This window comes from Triticum dicoccoides, chromosome 4A (genome assembly GCF_002162155.2).
Source record: "Triticum dicoccoides isolate Atlit2015 ecotype Zavitan chromosome 4A, WEW_v2.0, whole genome shotgun sequence".
Lineage (NCBI taxonomy): Eukaryota > Viridiplantae > Streptophyta > Magnoliopsida > Poales > Poaceae > Triticum > Triticum dicoccoides.
Window position 1 is genome coordinate 309,641,382 of NC_041386.1, and position 20,671 is coordinate 309,662,052.

General features: G+C 45.3%; 1 protein-coding gene across 1 annotated transcript; it reads right to left on the reverse strand.

Moving 5' to 3' along the window:
• Nucleotides 1-178: 178 nt before the first annotated feature.
• LOC119285834 lies at nucleotides 179-20,066 on the reverse strand. The gene is made up of 6 exons (XM_037565164.1): nucleotides 19,844-20,066; nucleotides 19,674-19,719; nucleotides 12,834-12,957; nucleotides 1,906-1,985; nucleotides 1,313-1,416; nucleotides 179-439 (listed from the first exon to the last, which is right to left on the reverse strand). Exons 1-6 carry the CDS (start codon nucleotides 19,988-19,990, stop codon nucleotides 401-403), a joined length of 540 nt encoding a protein of 179 aa, XP_037421061.1. The 5' UTR covers nucleotides 19,991-20,066; the 3' UTR covers nucleotides 179-400.
• Between the last annotated feature and the right edge of the window lie 605 nt (nucleotides 20,067-20,671).

Genomic DNA, 20,671 nt, shown 5'->3' on the forward strand with positions numbered 1-20,671 from the left:
GCTGGTATTGGATAGTCTTTTTAGTTTCCCTTTGCTATTCTTTTTTTTTGTACATATACCTTTTATTTGATGAAAGTTACCATCAAACTATTGTTCTATGGTTTCAGGGCAAAAAAAAACAATCAGACCTATATTACATGGTGTTTCTACACTAGACCGCCACATTTATAATCCAAAATTCAAGTTGAAACAAGAATTCTGACAAGCATATAGTGAAAGTTCGCTACAAGTCTTCAAATTCATGATAGCCTGAGCCCGAGTAAATCACTACATCACCTTAAGTCATACACCTACAAAATGTCAACAAGTAAAGCCTGATGATTCATTCAGCTCAGCAACGTTTTACAGTGCCAGTAGGCAATTGATCAATCACAAACAAGGCAGAAACTTGAGATTGATATCAACTCTGCGCCTCTCTTAAGCGAGTGATCAGTTCGTCCTACATATGGAAGGCCACCATTAGTGTTTATTTGGATGAGATGACAATTCCAAACTGGAAAATACATACACAAACAAAATATATTCAAAGGTACAAGAGCACGCTACAATACAATAGTAATACCTCCTTTTTTTTCTAACACACGTACTGGCTACAATACTATGAAATAGGACAAAAACCGTGACCTGGTACAAAATACTGTGAAATAGCACAAAAACCGAGATGTGCTAGCATTGTATGTAAAACAACAATATCAAAAAGCATCACTAGCACTGTCAGAACAGTTTGCTTTCCAAAAACTTTGTATTTCATCATTTTATTCTAGCAAACAAAATACTTGCATCGCTGATTTTTGGTTTTTGTCCAGCAATTTATCTTTACCTTGGAGGCTAAATTCTGCTAATAATTGCTGAATACACAAACATACTAGCATGCTAGATAGTAGGTAGATTTGTCAGAATGTTCGGATATGGCTTCTCATATTCTGAAATCACTACAAAATGAATTTTCAAGCATGTGGAGCATATTCAGAAATATCCAAGATGTCAAATGTACAAGATATATAAAGGGCAGCCCCAGTGCATGTAGCTCCCGCTTGCGCAGGGTCTGGGGAAGGGTCCGACCACTTTGGGTCTATTGTACGCAGCCTTTCCCTACATTTCTGCAAGAGGCTGTTTCCAGGACTTGAACCCGTGACCTCATGGTCACAAGGCAGCAGCTTTACCACTGCGCCAAGGCTCCCCTTCAAATGTACAAGATATATGTGATACTCAATTAAGTTCTTTTGAAGCAGAATTCAAATGGTTATACCATTGATCAAGATTTTTAATTCTACGAACTTTAAATTCAGAATAAGAAGTTTTAAGCATGTGCCTTTTTCCCCTTGGTTGTGAGGCCACTTTGTCGGAGAAGTGCACGCAACCTCTCTACGGTGAAGGACTGCAGTGTGTGCTGTGAAAAGCCAGATATTGCTTCATCTGCAAGATTAGAGTATCCATCAGAGTGAAAAAACAACATTGCTTATGCGCAAAAAAAAAAACCCGCTGCTATCGGGTTTTGGAAAAAGCAAAGAGCGCGCTAATTTTTCATCTTAAAATGCTAAAGCATGCCTGGTTAACAAACATACTGCTTATTCTTCAATGTATGAAAACTTATCTGGGTACTATTAAACCTAGAACTAATGGTTCGATAGCATTAAAAAGGTGTTCTGGGTAGAAATGGTTAACACATCATACATAAAAACAGAATTTGTGGTAAGAAGTTGGATGGAAGCTGACAACATATATTCAATTTTTCACTTAAATCAGACATGATCGGCTTCTGCTAAACAATGCATGACAGATATCCCTTCGCTCTATCTGCCTCCAAGATTCACATCCTATGCCACATGCATTTTTTTCAGAGATGAGCAAAATAGAAGACACAGAGGTGAAGATAAAAGTTAAGAACATGATCGAGGCACTTACCAGAGGAAGACAATCCGGAAGAACTGCCCAAGTTGGGCTTTTTTGATGACTTTTGCACACCCAAACTTCTGGCAGCACATCTACAGAAAAGGAAATACAGCTTACTTTGAGAGTGAATTTAGGTGATGTTAAATAAAATACTGATAAGCCCATGAACAAAAAATAAAAGCCTTTTTGGAACGAAAGAAACACAAGCTTAATAAAAATCTTGACAAGTGAGCATACTTCACTTTATTGGGGGGTGGATGTACAATCCCACCGCCTAGTTCAACACCTCGCAGAAGCGAACTTGGATTCTTATTTATACCGTAGGGGTTCCCCTTACAGTTATCTACCAAATAGGTTGAATAATTTATTTCATAACACGCGGAGGTCACTGATGACCCAATTGTAAGTGTCAAAAAAAAAAATCTAAAGTTCGCTTCTAGGCATAGCCGGTCCCAAGCCCGGGTAAAGGAGGAGGGTTGTGATAGGCTTGGCGAGCCAACGTAAAAACTAGCCAGTCCCATAGGTATGAAACCCATTTGAGCGAGAATAGTACTAGGATGGGTGACCTCCTAGGAAGTCCTCGTGAAAGGGTTTCATATCTAAGGGTTGTGATAGGCTTGGCGAGCCAACGTAAAAACTAGCCAGTCTTTTGGGTATGAAACCCATTTGGGCGAGAGTAGTACTAGGATGGGTGACCTCCTGGGAAGTCCTCGTGAAAGGGTTTCATATCTAGCCTACCCCAACTTGTTTGGGATAAAAGGCTTCGTAAGTAAGTAAGATCATGGGGAGCACAGTTTTAAATGTGCAAGGGCATCTCCAAAGCCGATCCTCAAGTTGCCCGCAAACATCTGGACCGAGCTGTCCGGACGTAGTTTGCCATCCAACGCCGTCGCATGCAGACATCCGCAGACTCATCCGGCTATCCGAAATCCCGCAAACCGGACGCAAAGCTCCTGTGGGAGCTTTGCGAGCGTCCAGACATCTGCCACATAGGACTCTGACACCCCCGACCCACACAAAAACCCACCCGGTGCCCGCGTCTCCGTCCCTTCCCCCTTGATCAGCATCTGCTTCCTCCTTGGCCAATGCAGCCGATATACCACCCCGGCCACCCACCAAGGCCATGCCAGACCTCCGCCGCTCCACCTAGTCGCCACACCGCTTTGCCTACGCCGCCGTTGCACCTCTCGCCCGTCCGCTGCACAGGTACCATCCGCCCCTACGGATACCGTCCGTGGGAGTCACCACGCCCGGCAAGTGTTTGGCAAAATGCTTGTGTTAAATTTTGACAATTTTTCTCCCTTCTTTCAAGCAATGGATTCAGACATGGAGTACTAGTAAGTTGCACGTGCATGTTATTCTACTTAAGTAAATAAGAAAATGACGTGAACACGGAAATGAGAACTGCCACGCAATGAACATTTTCTTTTGTTCAGTATGCGACAAACAATTAAATTTATTAAATATCGTATTACAAATAATATTTTCTCATTCTATCCTATTTGTAATCACGTTGGGGTAAGTGCGAGTCTATATTCCTTTTGTCATGTAGGAGGGAATGAAAATTTTCTTTTTGGTAAAATTATTACACGCCGAACGATTCGATTGATGGACAATTTGATCCGTAGGAAAATTGTCAAATGCATGGCAGTTTGATATCATTTTATCGATCTCACATTTTTGTAATCTATGTATGTTAATATTCACAAGAAAAAAATTGGTGTATGATTTAATAGTAACGGTTTCAGTTTGACAACAGTAAAATGTCATGTCTCAGTTCTTCTTCACTGACAGAGCCATTGTAGTAGTTTATTTAAAAAGCTATTGTAGTAGATAATGTCACCATGCACTTTGGTTGTACGGTATGCTATAATGTCATCATGCACACAAGATCTTGAGAGATGTGTATGACCGTGTCGGCCTACCGGCTCACAACCCCAATTCACCTGTGCTAACCGCGGAAGGTGAAACTTTATTGCTGTCGTGATGTACGTGTCTAGCGGCTTCAACAGACAAGTTTGTGCGCGTGAACGCATGGTGGCGAATCCAGTCATTTCCAACCGTCCAATCTATTGAGTAGTGTTGTGATGAGTGGTGGATAGCAACCCTAACTTGCAAATAAACATCTTGGATCAATCCAATGGGAATTTGGTGGGAAGCTGCAGTGGCACTTCCAAGTTTAAAAAATGTGTACTATATAGTGGTACAGACATCTACGACAACTTTGTTGAGTCGTCCAACAACTTGTCTGACGAGGAGGATTATGTGGATGAAACGGCAATGATGTGGGCGGTCCTTGCAGACGCAAAGCGTGCGGAAGGGCGTCTTCTCAATTTCAAGGGATCGATCAAGGGCCATCAAATGCTGAATTGGAACAGGGCACAGGGGCATTTGACGCAGATGGATGACTACTTTGCCCTCGATGCCCTATTCGTGGGCACTTTTCGCCGGCGCTTTCGGATGCGGAAAAATGTGTTCGATCGCCTCTACAATGGCGTCTAGGTCTACGATGACTACTTCATCTTCGAAGGATGTAGGAAGAATAAGATTCTCTAGTTACCAGAAGTGCACGGCTGCACTGCGGATGCTTGCATATGGCACGGCCGGAGATTCATGGGACGAGTACCTTCGGATGTCTGAGAGCACATGCGCAAACACCATGGTCAGATTTGCTACTGCGATGGTCGAGGTGTTTGGATCGCAGTACTTGAAAGAACCAGCTGACGCAGACACCGAAAGGCTCATGGCACCCTCGAAAGCAAGAGGATGGCCAGGTATGTTCGGATCTCTTGATTACATGCACTAGAGATGGAAGAACCACCCAAATGGTCTACAAGGGCAATATCAGAGCCATGTCAAGAAGCCCACCATCATTCTTCAAGCAGTTCCATAGTTCCATCACAGGTCCTCTGGATTTGACACGTTGTCTTTGGCATGCCCGGGTCTCACAATGACATCAATGTGCTGCGGCGGTCTCCATTGTTTGCTAGGTTGAGTGAAGGACAAGCTCCTTCATGCAACTATACTGTTAATGGGCTACAACATGGGCTACTATCTGGCTTATGGTATCTATCTCCGTCGGCGACCTTCGTCAAGACCATCTCTGAGCCAGTTGGTTAGAAAAGAGCTAACTTTGCCCAAAGACAAACAAGGAGCTATAAAGGATGTGTTGAGGGCATTTCGAGTGCTCCAAGCCCATTTTGCCGTTGTTCAGGGACCTGCAAAAATATGGGATCCGGAGACCTTGTGGGAGGTGACGACATGTTGTGTGATCATGCATAACATGATCATGGAGGATGAAGGTGAAGATGCTGCCGCAGGTCTGGAATTTAAGAACATGGGTGACCCTATCCAACTTCCACATCGTCATGCCACGTTTGATGAGTTTGTCCAAATGCATCAACAAATTTGGCAGCAAGCAACTCATGAGCAGCTTAAGGAAGATCTAATTCAGCATCTGTGGGCGCTTAAACCCTAAACCCTAATGGACCAGTCCGCGAACAAATACTATGTCTGTTCTGAGGGTCGGCGTTGGAGATGACCTAAAGCTGAAAGGAGATCTAGACCCCTATTGTGGTTTTGGAGTTGATAACACGTGATTAGTTGCATTAATGGTTCAGTGAAGTGTTAACACATGTTTTAGTCCAATGATGAAGTGAACGAATATTGGCCCATGAGGCATATTTTAGTCCATCCATATTGGCCCATGAGGCCCAGGCCCATTCAGTCAAGTGACTGGCGACCTAGATAAGGAGAGGCACGAGGCTGTCTACCTCTGAGCGCCATCACACACCAAACAGACGTTGCCTGGTACGTCTCCCTCAGCCTAGATGGTATCAGAGGGCTGGGCCTGAGGAGACGGCAGCAGATCTAGGCAAGCAGCAAATGAGGCGAGCTCGTGGCACGGAGAAGCGTGCTCAGCGACGGCGGGGCTGGTTCTTTGCTGCGCTTGGACATCTTCTCTCCCTCTGATCTTGCTGTGTCTCTCGAGGAGGAAAGGAGAAGGGGAGAGGAGGAAAAGAAGGAAAGAAAGCAGCAGGAGGAGGACGAAGTGGAGCTCCTGGAGTTGGGCAGCTGCTGAATACTGCTAGTTGCAGGCTATTGTTGCTGCTGCTGGGAGCTGCAGCTGCTGATTGCTACTGATTGGAGGAGGTGGTGTTGTGCTGCTGCTGCTGCTGGTGGTGGTGGTTGGAGTTGGAGCTGCTGGTACTGCTGGCTCACATAGCAGAGGCTCTCTTAGCTAAGTGAGTAGCTAAAGTGAGTGATCCTGGTGGTGGTGTGTTAGCGACCTGGGCCTCGCTAGGCCTCAGCCAGGACCTGGCCCACAAGGAATACATGGACTACATATACAAGGGAGGCAGCTACACGCAAGTCGGCTTGGACCGGACGGCGGCTTCGGCCGATAGGCTGGCTTATCTTCTTCCTCCTCCTACTTTAATTCCCCTTCCTCCTTCAACCCCTCATGTAATCTGAGCTTGTAATCAAATCCATGGAGATTGAGTGAATTAGTGAGAGAGACCCTCACAATTGGTATCAGAGCCGTTCGATTCTGCCCCAAAAATCCACCCAAAATTTTCCCAATCAATTTCATGGACTCACGACGGCGCGCGGAGCTCCTGGCTACTCACTCACCAGAGGGTCGGGCGGCGTATGAGGTTCTCCGGGCGCAGCTAGCTCGTGATCTGGACCGGCGCCTTGCTGAGTCCAAGGGGAGGCTAGAGAAGGGCGTGGAAGCGGCGTTCGGAGACCTCCAAACTAAGCTAGACAGGACTATCGGCAACCTTCGCTGGCAGGCACGTAGCGATGACGGCCCCAGATGCTGCAGCGGAGGCCTCTGTTTCATCGGCGACGAGCTCTACACCGTCTCTACGTCGCACCGCCTCCATCACCAATTGGGACGCGGCCCCTGTGCTTGCGGCGACACCCACGCGTGCCACCGCAGCAGTGGCGTCGGCTTCATCAACGACGAGGTCGGTCGCGTTTCCGCCTGTTCTGCGCGGCACCGTCTCCGCCATCCGTTCGACCACGACATCCGCAGCCACACCTCTGCGCGTCGCCGTACAGACCTGCGTGCTGGACGGCTCACTCGATCCCACTGCGATGGTTTCCTCAGTAGCGAGGTCTTCTCCATCAACGACCAGCGCCAATTGGGTCGTGGCCTCCGTGCATGCGGCGACGGACACATGCGTGCCCACTGCTGAGCCGTTGAACTCCACATTAACCCAGGCCGACCTCACTCTAGAGGTGTCCGTGGCTTTGGACTGCGTGTTACCTGCTGCTCCATCACCTATGATGGGGACGACCACCCAATTGCTACACGTCCTCAAGCAAGTCACGAAGTTGCCTGCTACCTGTTCGACCAATTGTTCGACCAACAATTTGGGCACGGCATCCCCTGAGTCCTCAACTAATCAAGGCACTGCAACAAGACTGCTACCACCAACAACTTCAGAGTTCACTCGGGAGCTTACAGTGCAAGCTAGCTTGTCGCCATCAACCTACTCCTCCAACTCGGTGCACCAGGAAGCCATTGACACTAACGACAAGTACACCATGGAGGTGTTCATGGAAACTGAGGGCATGTTACTGAGCACTCCATCAGCATCAGAAAGCTTAACCTCCCAGTCACTGCACACTGCAGTTGTTTGTTGATCGCGGACTTCACATGCGGCTGCCTACCAAGTGCTTGACTATCGGTACCTACTCGCTCCTGCTCTTACTCCCTCCTGTTGCATTGAACACCATTGATACAACAATGACTGAGCGACAGTATGTCTACGAGGATAGTAGAAATTTTGTTCAGAAGGTGACTGAAATTGCTGCCACATTAGTTTGCTTTCCGCCATTGCCATGGAATGAGAAGCAAATATGGCCGCCCCCTTTCTCTCTTAATATGTTAGCATTTAATCTGCAAGTGTATGAGCAGCAAAATAAGTGCAGATTCCTGAACATGACTGGATCTCCCCTGTTTGAGCAGCGCAACAATAGCAAGGATATTATTCATGTTCATGCAGCGATTGATGCTGACGCACAATTTGTCGCTGAGAGCTTATATCCAGGGCAAATTGCTACAGCTCCTGAGCATATTGTTGCCGAGAAGGTCTTGATGCACGAGCTACTCTGCACCTTGTCACTGCTTGCTGACTTGCCATTGAAACCACCATGGCCATTCGTGCAACTGACAGATGGAGTTCCTGCAGCTGTGAAATTGCAGGGTTCGTTGATGGAGTTGCTGAAATCACAATTGTGGCAGTATGAATTTCATTGGATACCAATTCAAATGCTTAATTCTCTGCCATTTCCTTGGTTTGGTGAGGTTGGTGCATTTTCTCGTTCATCTAAAATCACTGAATTAGGCATCCCTATGGTCGATATATGGAAAAATGTGCAAGGTGTTCCTGCTCGATCGTGCTTCTGTTCTATGCTTCTGGAGGCTGAGAAATCTAAGTGCTTCTTTTTACTGGTGGACCTGAAGCGATGGCCTTGTTTTGTGTTCCATCTAGATGCGTGCACATTCAGGCTTCCATGGTTACCAACTAAAACTACTGTAAACTGGAAGGATTCCTTGCTGCTCAGCCATGTTCTCTCTTGGAGGTCCTACTTATCAGTTTTCACCTTCTCACCTGATCGGCATGATATGGTGTGCTGCAACAAGACAGTGGGCTTCAACTCTATTATTGTTTCTATTTGTGAAGTAGAATGCAGATGTAAGCTCCATTATTGTTTCTATTTGTGAAGTAGAATGCAGATGTAAGCTCCAATTAGTTATCGTTCCTCACATTTACTGGTTACTCAAAATGGCATCTCCTGATGGCAGTTCAGTTTGCATGCAAGTTCTATCTGAATACTCTGCAGTTGTGATGGGAGGTGGGACTAGTGGGGCTGAATCCATAACCTTCTTGGGAATGCCTTTTCCTGGAAGAAAAGTTCAGTTTGCCCCATTTAATACTGGAAGGCCTTCTCGATATGGTTTTGATCAATTACAGTTCCTAATTGCATGGTCATTTGAGTGGAAATTCTCTGATGATTACATAAAAGCAAGTCAAAAATTCATAGTAGAGTTCAATGATGCGTTATCACAGTATGAACTTAATTGTTGTACTTCTGAAGATGTTTCATTCTCTAATTCAGAACAAGTTCAGTGGGAAATTGCTTGGTCACTCTGCAATGGATTTTTGGTTCTCGAGAATATCTTGATGCGGTCCCGATGTGAGAGTTCGGCAACTGTGATTTGGTGCACATTATTTCAAGGGCTTGTGGAATTCTTCGGCAACATATATCTGAAAATCATGGTTCAGTGCTCTTATCTTGAGTTGGTATGGAAGATAGCTTGCGTGCCCTGTTTTATGCTTAGTGATGATGCCTGCAACTCCCAATACAAATTCTTCACACTACTGAATTATTGGTCTTTTCACTCAGAGTATTGTGCTATTAGTCAACAATTTGTTCAGTCATCCATTGCAAATTCCGTGCAGCTCTGCACTTCGGGAGAGGTTTCCTTACTTGATTCAAGTACAAGTATAGTTACTCATCATTTGGTGACAGTAAAACTTCCTGTTGCATATGCTGCCGCTACCGATGATGTCGAGCTTCATTCAAGTGTTCCTTGGGATCCTGGTGGTTCAGCATATAGTTGGCTTGAGGGCAAGCCTCATTTTATGGAGGGGGGATTGTTAGCGACCTGGGCCTCGCTAGGCCTCAGCCAGGACCCGGCCCACAAGGAATACATGGGCTACATATACAAGGGAGGCAGCTACACGTGAGTCGGCTTGGACCGGACGGCGGCTTCGGCTGATAGGCTGGCTTATCTTCTTCCTCCTCCTACTGTAATTCCCCTTCCTTCCTCCTTCAACCCCTCATGTAATCTGAGCTTGTAATCAAATCCATGGAGATTGAGTGAATTAGTGAGAGAGACCCTCACATGGTGTGGCTGCTGATTGCAGAGGTAGGAGGCAGCAGAGGTGACACAGCTAGGAGAAGATGAGGTGGAGACAGTCATGGGGAGTGACGTTACCTCTGTGCTAGAGAAACTTGTGCAGCTCATACTACGAAAGCTGCCGAGGGGTCAACTCCTGCAGGTGGCAGAATTGTTGTGCCTCAAGCAGGTCATGGATTCGGATTCGAGCTTTTGACCTCATGCCAAATGATGTCAAGCTCTGAATGGTGTGAGCAGCTACCTGAGCTGGTAGAGGCGGGCCTTGTTAATCTTGAAGACAAAAGTCCTGAAAGGGTATGTTCCTGGGACGGTTGAAGAGGCAACTGACAAGGAGAGCTCATAATGGAAGAAGTGGAGTGTTATCAACTCCCTGATATTGGCCTGGATGTTGAACTCCCTGATCCCAGCCATTGCAATGTCTGTTGAGGCATTGCCGAATGCTTTTGCTGTGTGGAGCCTGTTGTCCATGAGATATTCCAGTAAGGGAAACCTGATGCTCATGTCTCACTGAAGACAAGATCATGTTCGTCAAGGTGACAGAAGCGTGATGGTGTATGTGCATGAGCTGGAACACTTTTGGGCAGATCTGGATCAGTGTGATCCCCTTGAGCCTCCACATGCAGTTCATGGAAATTGCCAGGAATTGGGTCGAGCATAGGCATGTGATGCAATTTCTAGAAGGTCTAGATCATGAGAGCAGGCATGCTGCACTGCTACATCAGCCGAAGCTTGTGTCCCTTGATGAGGCCATTGTTCTGATGTCCCAAGAAGAGGTACGCAGTCGAGAAGAGGAGATGGAAATGAATCTGCTTAAAGAGTGGTTGACCAGCGAGGTTCTAGGGAGTGTAAAAACTGTGGTCAACCAGGGCATGTCAGTCATTTCTGCACAAGACCCAGAAGAGGCAGATGGTATAGTGGTGGCAGTAGCAACAGAGGAGGTTGGAATGGGAATGGTGGTCAGAATGGGACTCGTGGTTCTTGGAATGCTCCCAACGCAAATGACTGCTACCAGCTATGCCAACTTTGTCGATACAAATGAAGGTAACATTGAACACGCATCAATAGCAGCCCATAAGATAAATTATGAATGAGTGCTTGACTCTGGAGCATCACAACATGTTGCTAGAGACTTTAATGAGTTTAAATACTATGTTCCACACTCTCGCACATCAGAAAACCATTCACACGACGGATGGCACAGCGCAATCCATCACGGGTGTTGAGACAATCAACTAAGTATTGAATTATCCTCAGCGTTGCATGTGCCAGCTTTTCCCATGAACTTAAGTGTCCTTGAGTGCTTTGATTGATCAAATTGATTGCCGAATAATTCTTGACAAGGTTGTGTGCTTGATCCAGGAGAGATCGACGGGCAGGAGTCTTGGGGACTGGAGTGAGGCGTAGAGGGCTGTGGTACATGGACCGCAGCATGACAGACATGGAGGGAATCCACATGCCAGCTGCAGTTGCTGAGGATAAGGAGACTAGAGCCCTAATCCATCATTGTAGGATGCAACATGTGTCTTTTGACAAAATGTATCAAGTATTTCCTGATGTAATGAATGGTGTGGACAAGAGCAAGCTGAACTGTGATGCATGTGAGTTTGCTAAAAACTCATATGTGAGTAAGGGCATCAGGAGCATATCTCCTTTTGCGTTAATCCATTCTGATGTATGTACATGTCCAGTGTTGTCTGCAGTGGTACGAAGTACTTCATTATGTTCACTGATTACAATTCTCGGATCGCTTGGGTCTATCTTCTTGGACATAAAGATGAAGTGTTTCACTGTTTCGAAACCTTTTATGCACTGGTTCAGACTCAATTTTATGTGAAAATTCAAGCACTGAGTATGCTAACAAGGCCCTTGGTGCCTTCATGTCGCACAAGGGCATCCTGCATCAAACATCTTGTCCAGACACATCTCCTCAGAATGAGGCGGCGGAGAGGAAAAATCACCGCCTGCTAGAGGTGGACTGTGCATTGATGTCCACCATGAATGTGCCCTCCTGTGGAGTGGAACTGTCATGATGGCCACCTTAATGAACCGCACACCATACTGGGTAACATGTAAGAAATCACCGTGTAAGTTGATCTTCACAGAAAATAAATTCCCATCCTGAGTAACAGGTAAGAAATCACCGTGCGAGTTGATCTTCACAGAAAATAAATTCCCAATTCCTCCCAAGGTGTTCAGTTGCACTTGTTTTGTTTGTGATCATAGACCATTAGTCAACAAACTGGATCCTCGGGCAGTCAAGTGTATCTTTATTGGGTATTCTTCAGGACAAAGAGGGTACAAAGAGAGGCGGACATTTGTGAGCATGGATGTTACGTTCTGTGACTCGGAACCCTTTTATGGTGAGAAAACTGATCTAAGTGTCTTGTTTAAAGAACTTCATCAATGTCTTCAATAGGAGATTGGTCAAGAGGGGGAGAGTAGTAGCACGCAGATGCAGTCACCTTTAGCAACAGGCGGCTCACTAGTAACTCATGTGGCTCCTGTGATACAAGCAAAGCATAGACTTCCACTGACGATGTGCAGGTTGGCACAACGGCTAAGATTGGTAGTGTGCCAAGGTTGACAATAGAGCAAGAGGAGCAACTAAAGATGTATTCACGGAATTGTGCACCGGCTCAGATTGGTAGTGTGCCGAAGTGAACAGCTGAGCAAGAGGGGCAGCTAGAGGTGTCGTGCGGAACAACCCATGGACATCAGCATGGATCCTTCATCAACACCCGAAGTGCCAATTCGACCATGGATTCAAATATGCTAGACCCTGAAGGTTGAAAAGTAAATTCACTACATAATAAACATAAGGGCAAAAGAAGTGATAAATGCAACAGGAAATGCCACCAGGTTGATCTATCTCGTAATGTATAAGGAATCCATATTTTATCCAATTGAAGAACAAGGAGATTTACAAACAAGAGATGCCCAAATAGCACAATATAGAGCGCTGGCTGCATGGCTGTGTAGTAACAAAAAAACTTAACAGTTTTACCTTTTACCCTTGCCACTTTCCCCTGGAGTCCTAGAACCTGCATCTTTGGCCTCACTCTCTTTCTTCTTTAGTTGCAGATGTCTGATTAAGATATTTGTCGTATCCGTCTCGATCACTTGTCCCTCTAAAATATCAGAGATCAACTAGTCAAATGAATAGACAAAGGAAAAGGCATAAGCATCATAGATTAAAGGTTATCGGTGTGACTATAGCAAATTGCAAACATAGAACCATGCAAACCTTAACATAGATCATAGATTACCAACCAGCTAGAAGGTAGGCTGGCCCCAAGTCCCCGATAAACCAGATAACAGTTCTGCTAGATCGTAGGCTACAATAAATTTCAGCCCCATTGGAGCGGGCGAACGGAGGCCAATGCCATGTCAAGATCGAGAGGGATGTCTTCTTTGCCTCAACATCCATGATGCTCGGTGACAGGAAGACTGCATTATTTTTGGATGATCGATGGCAGGCCATTGTTGAGATTCTTGACAAACCTATCGCTGAGAGCCGTCAGCGGCACTGTAGAGGAGGGTCTTATTGGTTGATCATGGGTTGTAGACACCACCAGAGTTCTTAGTGTCATAGGCCGTTTCATTGACTTAAGATCTCCATACTGAGAAGCAGACATGGAACGCCGCAGTTGCTGCCTCCGAGTTCTGGTGCGATTCGTTCTTGTTCTTCTCAGTTCCCCAATTTGGACAACAGCAAAAGCTTGTAGGACTACCCGTGGATGTTATCCCTGTTTTTAACTCTGCTCTCACATTTATCATATATACCTTCGAAACTCTAGTGCTCTGCAACGAGCGAGTGTGGCCGCAGTTAATTAAAGTAAGAAGAGCTAGTGCCGGACGGCCAGACGAGTCAATTAATTAACCGTCATACTTTTCATGCATGTAATTTTGTGTCTCAAGAGATTGATCTGAAATGTGCTTGCTCTTGCTGCGTACAATACACCTCATTTTTATTGTCTTCCCTTTGAATGTTTCAACAAGAGATGTGTAGCTGAGGGAAAAGATCCAAAATAATTTGTGATTTGATCCGTATTTAGAATCAGCAACCTGACTTCTCATGGAGCTCCAGGTAATAGTAAGAAAGAAATCTGAATTTAGCAACAAAAGCTCCACAAGTTCACGAGCATTGTGCAGAACAACTGTTTTTAGCCGATAAGCTTGATGAAAGCAGTACTTCCTTTTCTCCCAAAAAAAACAGTACTTTCTTCTCTTTAGTGCTATTTCAACTTCTATAAATTTATCCTTGTGTTGAAAACAAAATTTATTACTTATGATATGCACATATGGAAAGTTAATAGCTAATGGAAAAGAGCATAATTTGTTATCTAATATTATGACTATAGAAAAGCTTCGCATACAGCATGGTGAAGAAAGTGTAAAAGTTGAGAGACCCTTATACAACTTATTCTTCTACCAGGCTTCGGGTTTGCTTGTTTGTCAATCTATACCGACCGGTGTAAGCTTTGTTTCTACTTCTTTCTGGTCAGATTGCATATGAAGTAGAACTATGAACGTTCTTTTTTTTTTGAATGATCTAAGAAGTACTCCCTCCGTTCCGATTTGCTCGTCGTGGTTTTAGTTCAATTTTGAACTAAAACCACGACAAGTAAATCGGAACGGAGGGAGTATGTACGAAGGGGAGCCTTGGCGCAGCAGTAAAGCTGTTGCCTTGTGACCAAGATGTCACATGGATTGTTGACGGGGCTATTAATGAGCACACGAAATGGGATATGGTCCGTCGGCCTGTTGAATACAGTGGACTTGGGATTCACAACCTCCGCCTGCTTAATGCAGCGCTTAGGGTTCGATGGTTATGGCAGGCTCGTGTAGTGCCTCTAGGCCATGGCAGGGGCTGAGTATCCCTGTATCGCCAGAAGCAGCAGGTGTTTTCCAGGCTTCTACCGTTTGCTCGGTAGGGAATGGGTGCGCTGCCATTTTCTGGTCCGACAGATAGCTAGACGAAGCCTCTCCGAGGGATTTGGCCCCGGATCTCTCTGATGCAATATCGAATGGCAGACGTTAGCTTTCGGTTCGAGATGGGCTCAGAGCGCATGGATAAGTGATATAAAGGGTGAATTCTCAGCTTCAATGATCTTCCAATTCTGCCACCTATGGGTAGAACGCCTGCACCATTCGATGTCCGAGGCCCCGGGCAGCTTCCGCTGGATCTGGACTGATTCCAAAACATACACAGCTATGACTGCGTACAAGGCCTTCTTTGCTGCCAATTCAAGATTGCTGGGAGCGGAACAACTATGACAATCGTCTGCGCCACTACGCTTAAAATCCTTTGGCTGGCTTGAGCTCAATCGATGCTGGACGGCTGAACAACTCCAGGACAGAGGGCTCCCCCATCAGCCAGCTTGCACGTTGTGCGACCAAGATCCGGAATCGCTCAACCATATATACTCATGCAATGCCCTTTCTCTAGGGTAGTCTTGTTCCAAGTATCTCAGGCTCTTGGAATGGCTATCCCTTGCACGCAGGCCAACTCAACCCTGGTGGAATAGTGGGAGCAGGTGCGTGACGGATATCCGGCAAAGAAGAGCAAGGAAATAAATGCGCTTGCCACCCTGGTAATGTTCTCCCTATGGAAAGAGCGGAATAGCCGCACTTTCGAGAAGACGCCCTCGGTGGTCTCTAGAATCATGGCAGAATGGAAGCTCTGGATACTCGCATGGAAACAAAAGAAGCAAAGTAGGCAGAGGATTGAGGATGGTGAAACATTATCCATGTCGGTGCGGTGGTGGTGGATTGTGGTCGAACTTCGCTTGACGTACACCCTCAAATTTCTGTACTGCTTCTTCCATTCATACATAGGCTCTTTGGGGCTCCCAGTGATCATGCATTGTTATGTGAACAACATTCTAGAAGGCTTGCTTTATTTCCAGTCTTTAACTTGTGTGTATGAAGCAAAGTTCAAAAAGGCGCACCTGGGCACGGCGCATTGGCAAAACACATCGCTTTGCCCCTACGCACTCGGAAAAGCACAAGGCGCGCCTGGGCATAGCGTTTTTTGCCTATGTGCGTGATCAGGCGCGCAGACGCAGCGATTAGGGGCGCACCACGGCGCAGAACAGTGAGCAAGGAGCAGCAGGAAAAGGAAGAAAACAAACGGCATGGGCACCAAAAGAGACGGAAGTTACCAAATCAAACAACTTGTGTTAGGGTTAGGGTTCGGCTCTCCTCCGTGTGCCGCCGACCAAAGGACCTAGATCCTCTCTGCCTTCCAAGGGCACGCACATCTTCCTCCACTTCGAGCTCCTAAGCAGTGCATAAGCGAGCAAGGCGCATGTAAGTCCCAAAACGCATAATTAACACCCAACGCCGTTTTGAACTTTGGTCTAAAGACCTAGTAGAAGCTATCTATATTTACATATTTCATATTACATGCTATGTTATGTATTTTCTTGAATTGTTCAAGTTCGCTGTTGAAAGAATATATGGTTGCTAATACAAAAGATTGATGTGGTATGTGCTAAACAAGTAGTACCCCTTGTGATGCGCTAGTATCCAGTGCAATAGTTTGTATTTTTTTCGAGAAAACGCAAATGGCCTTTGTGTGTCATTGCATTGGAAAGATAGGGAATTTACATCCTCCTAGGAGGCAGGTTTACACAGTTGCCAGATGATCAGTGGACATCCCATGATGCTGGCAAAACGACCCTGAGCCCTTGAGCCCCGGCCTTTGCCCAACATCGGGAATAGTTTGTATTTCACTTGGTCTATTGTACTACTCTGCATGTGTGGATGTAATCCAGCTCTTCCGCTGGTGCTAGTCAAGATTACATGGAAAAAAGTAATTTGTATTTTCACTTGGTCTATTATACTATCTGGGATGTGTGGAACTAATTCACCTCTTCCGCTGGTGCAAGTCAAGATTTCCATAGAGAAAACCTGGATCACGTAGCTCACCTCATGAACTAATTCATGTCGGTACCTAATTCTGTTGCACATAAAGTCAGTGCCCACACTGACATCTTCTTCCCTCTTCCATGAACATCCTCCCTGTTTGTTATTTGGCTGCACCTCCAAAGTGCCTTCGTAGCTGTGTTGTATAGATCGGCACAACACCTATTGGGATTCTTGATAACAAGTTGTAAGTCATTGCATTATTTATCATGAATAGAGCTACTTCATACATGACACGTCAGTGTCATTGATTTTTTGTTCTTGATTAATAGTTAGTCGATTTGGATAATTAATAGATTTGCCATTTTTACTGTATTATATAATAGTATAAATTACATATTCATGTACCGTGTAAATATACTGCTAATTTTCATACTTCTCAACCTTTGCAGCAAGATCTAAGTACCCACCTAATACCATAGAGAAAAGTAGAAACAATTTTGTTTAAGGCCGACATAGACATCGTGTTTCCAGCAAATGGATAATTTTACGCGACCAGTAAGCAAGACCAATAATACTACTACACGATATTATGCTAGTATGGAGTAAAAAATGCCGCAGCTAGTACTTTCAGCGTTATGCACACCAATATTTGTCTGGTATATTTTCTTAACGCGAGTACTTTGTAAAGGAATTAAAGTGACAAAATTTGACATTACTAAATTTTGAAAATTCACCAAAGAACTAGCCATGGACAGGGGTACATGGAAGCTTGCTATCCATGTGCCAGAACCATGAGTTGGTCGCGAGATCTGATGGGTTTCACCTCTAGCCTACCCCAACTTGTTTAGGACTAAAGGCTTTGTTGTTGTTGTTGTTACTAAATTTCGAAAATCATGTAGGACCTCAGCGACACGACATGTCATATCAATCAATGATATCGTCTTCCATTAACGGGGATGATAGCTTGAACAAATGTGACCCAATCGATGGTATCAACACTTGGGAAGTCTTCATCGTGGAGCAAGAAATATTTGACTGGTTCATTGATAGGTTGATCACCAGGCTCGAGGAACGAAATGTTGAGCAATCTCTCCGTCAAAGTGGTGGAAGAAGGTACATACATAGGATTCGTGAAATAGCCCATCGGAACCTCTTGCACTATTACTTCTCCGAAAATCCAATGTACACAGATGAGATGTTCTGCAGAAGGTTTCGTATGAGAAGGCCTTTGTTATTCTTGAGAACTGTGAATGCGCTCAGTGGATGGGATCCATGTTTTACTCATAAGACACATGCCACCAACCGACCAGGCTCACACCACTACAGAAGTGTACGGTAGAAATCCACATGTTAGCATATGGCACCTCTGCTGACCAACTTGATGAGGTACTACTGCTAGCTGCAAGCACTAGCTTAGTGTATGGGGAAGTTTGCACAAGGGGTGATTGACATGTTTGGCGAAGAGTATTTGAGGCCCCCGAGATGTGATGAAGTGGAGCGTTTGCTTCAAATTGGCGAATCTCATGGATTCCCTGCCATATTAGGGAGCATCGACTGTATGCATTGGCCATGGGAGAAATGCCTTCATGCATGGAGAGGACAATTTACCCGCGGTGATCACGGTGTTCCTACTATGATCCTTGAAGCGGTTGCTTCTCACGACCTTTGTATATGGCATGCTTATTTCGGTGTGGTTGGCTCAAACAATGATATTAACGTGCTTAACAAGTCACCTTTGTTCATCTGAGAGTTGAAAGGAGAGACTCCATGGGTACAGTTCACCGTCAATGGAGTGCAATATGATAGAGGGTACTACCTTGCAGATGGAATATATCCGGAATGGGTTGTATTCGTGAAGACTATACTGCTGCCTCAGATAGAGATTGACAGATTATTTACCCGACATCAAGAAGGGGCAAGGAAAGAAGTTGAAAGGGCATTTGGTGTATTGCAATCTCATTTTAACATCGTGCAACGTCCAGCACGCTTGTGGAAGCGTTCTTTTGTCGGTAAAATCATGGAAGCTTGTTGCATTCTCCATAACATGATTGTTGAAGATGAGGGAGAAATGGTTCACGTCACTTTGGACTTGGACAGAAATCCTAGAGCATCATTCACTTCACCGAAGGAGGTCAATCATGGCCCCAACATCTGCTTTGCGGATGTGCTACAAACGAACTCATCTATTTGCTCGACCAACACATCAGAAACTCAAACAAGATTTGGTCGAGCATGTTTGGCAAAAGTCTGGTAACAAGTGGATAATTATAACTAGTTTGAATAATCCTTTATATATGTATTTTTCCATTAAAGATTCCCATATGTAATAATTCTGTAACAATACAAACTTATATATTATTTTTTGTTACATTTTATATAGTTCACGTACACAAGCTTGCCAAGGACAAAGGCTATGCATAAACACATGAATCACTATTTTCGTAGTAGCATGTGTACTTTTTTTGTGCATTGTGCACTAATATGTTTAATTAGGCAAGTGTGATCAGGTCATATGCAAAACACACGTCAGACCCCAAAGATATCATTTCAGTTGATTAGCATTATTTACAGGTCGTTTGAGTATTACAGCCAGCCAAACAGTCACCCTGCTGTACGTGTTGTCTACACTGCAATCTACAGGTGGCGTGGACGCAGGCTACAGACGGCAGCCGTCTGAACTCTGAACCAATGCACATTCCGTAAACACGCTCACACCAGCCATTGCACACAAAAAAAACATGCTCGCAGCGGACATTTCAAACAAATAGGACATTCATCGAATGCACACTGAAGCAAGAAGAGACCAGCAAACCCTAGAGCCAAAATTCTAATTTCACAGAAGTTGCTGAAGCCTACATACAGCTTCTAATCCATAAAGTTCCCTCATACCCTTCACCATTAACCTGAATTAAAAGTAAAATTTAACATAAAACGACCAAATCGAAATGGATAATTGCAAGGTCTTACTGACCTGGAGGATTTGTGTCGTGCTCGCAGACATAAACCCTGAGGCCTCCCTGCGCAGATCACAGCAGAAAGATGGTCTCAGAAGCCTCTCACAACGAGAATCGAGACGTCGAGGAACATAATCATCCGCGGGTTTTGTGAGTTTGTGTGGTGGGGGTCGGGGGGCGTTCGTACCAGATTGGAAGAGATGGAACTTGAGGAGAAGTTTCCTCGCGCTGGCAAGCCGGTGAGGAATTTCGCCACTCCGCGCTCTCTTGGGTTATGAGACAACGATGTTTTCCGGCCGCCGACGCCGACGCCGCTGGAACCCTCGGCTGCCATGGAGTTCTCTCCTTTCTCTCACTCTTTTCCTATTCGGAAAAGGGAGCGAGCGACTCGATCTGAGTCACATCCGATCTTCGGCCCAAGTTATTTAGTACTTTTTTGGGGGGTAAGTTATTTAGTACTTGGATAATGCAAATTTGAAGATGTAAAATAGTTGTTGTATAATTTACATTATAAAATATATTTTTTGCGAATCAACCTGTGGTTGAGTTGGTTAGGTGGACAGTGGTATCCCCAACCCATCAGGGTTCAAATCCTGGTGCTCGCATTATTCCTGGATTTATTTCAGGATTTCCGGCGATGCGCTTTCAGTGGGAGGAGACGTTCCCGTCGACGACGAAGCGCCTACGGTGGCTTCGTAAATCTCAAGATGATATGCCAGCTCAGTCTGTCGGAGGTGCTCATAGGGGTAGGGTGTGCGTGTGTGCGTTCATAGGGATGAGTGTATGCGCGTGTATATGAGCGCTTGTGTCTGTACTGATGCTCAAAAAAAATTTATTTTTAGAAAAAGAACGATGATAATTGCCACACGTGTGGCATATTTAGAGGTTGTGTTGCACGCCTTGTGTGGCACGGAGACAACCCGGCCCGCACGACGGCGTCCGGGCGCACGCAGCCACAGCCCGTACGTCCGGTGTGTTGCACAATCGCCCACACGTTGGGGCGATCGACCGCGCT

Bases quoted from the DNA above. Each gene is read 5' to 3' on its own strand.
- LOC119285834 (XM_037565164.1), bottom strand. From the start codon at position 19,990: ATGGCAGCCGAGGGTTCCAGCGGCGTCGGCGTCGGCGGCCGGAAAACA. The intron at 1,986-12,833 runs GTAAAACTGTTA...CCTTTTCTGTAG, and splicing joins GAAAGTGGCAAGGGTAAAAG to ATGTGCTGCCAGAAGTTTGG. The intron at 440-1,312 runs GCACATGCTTAA...TTCCATATGTAG, and splicing joins TCACAACCAAGGGGAAAAAG to GACGAACTGATCACTCGCTT.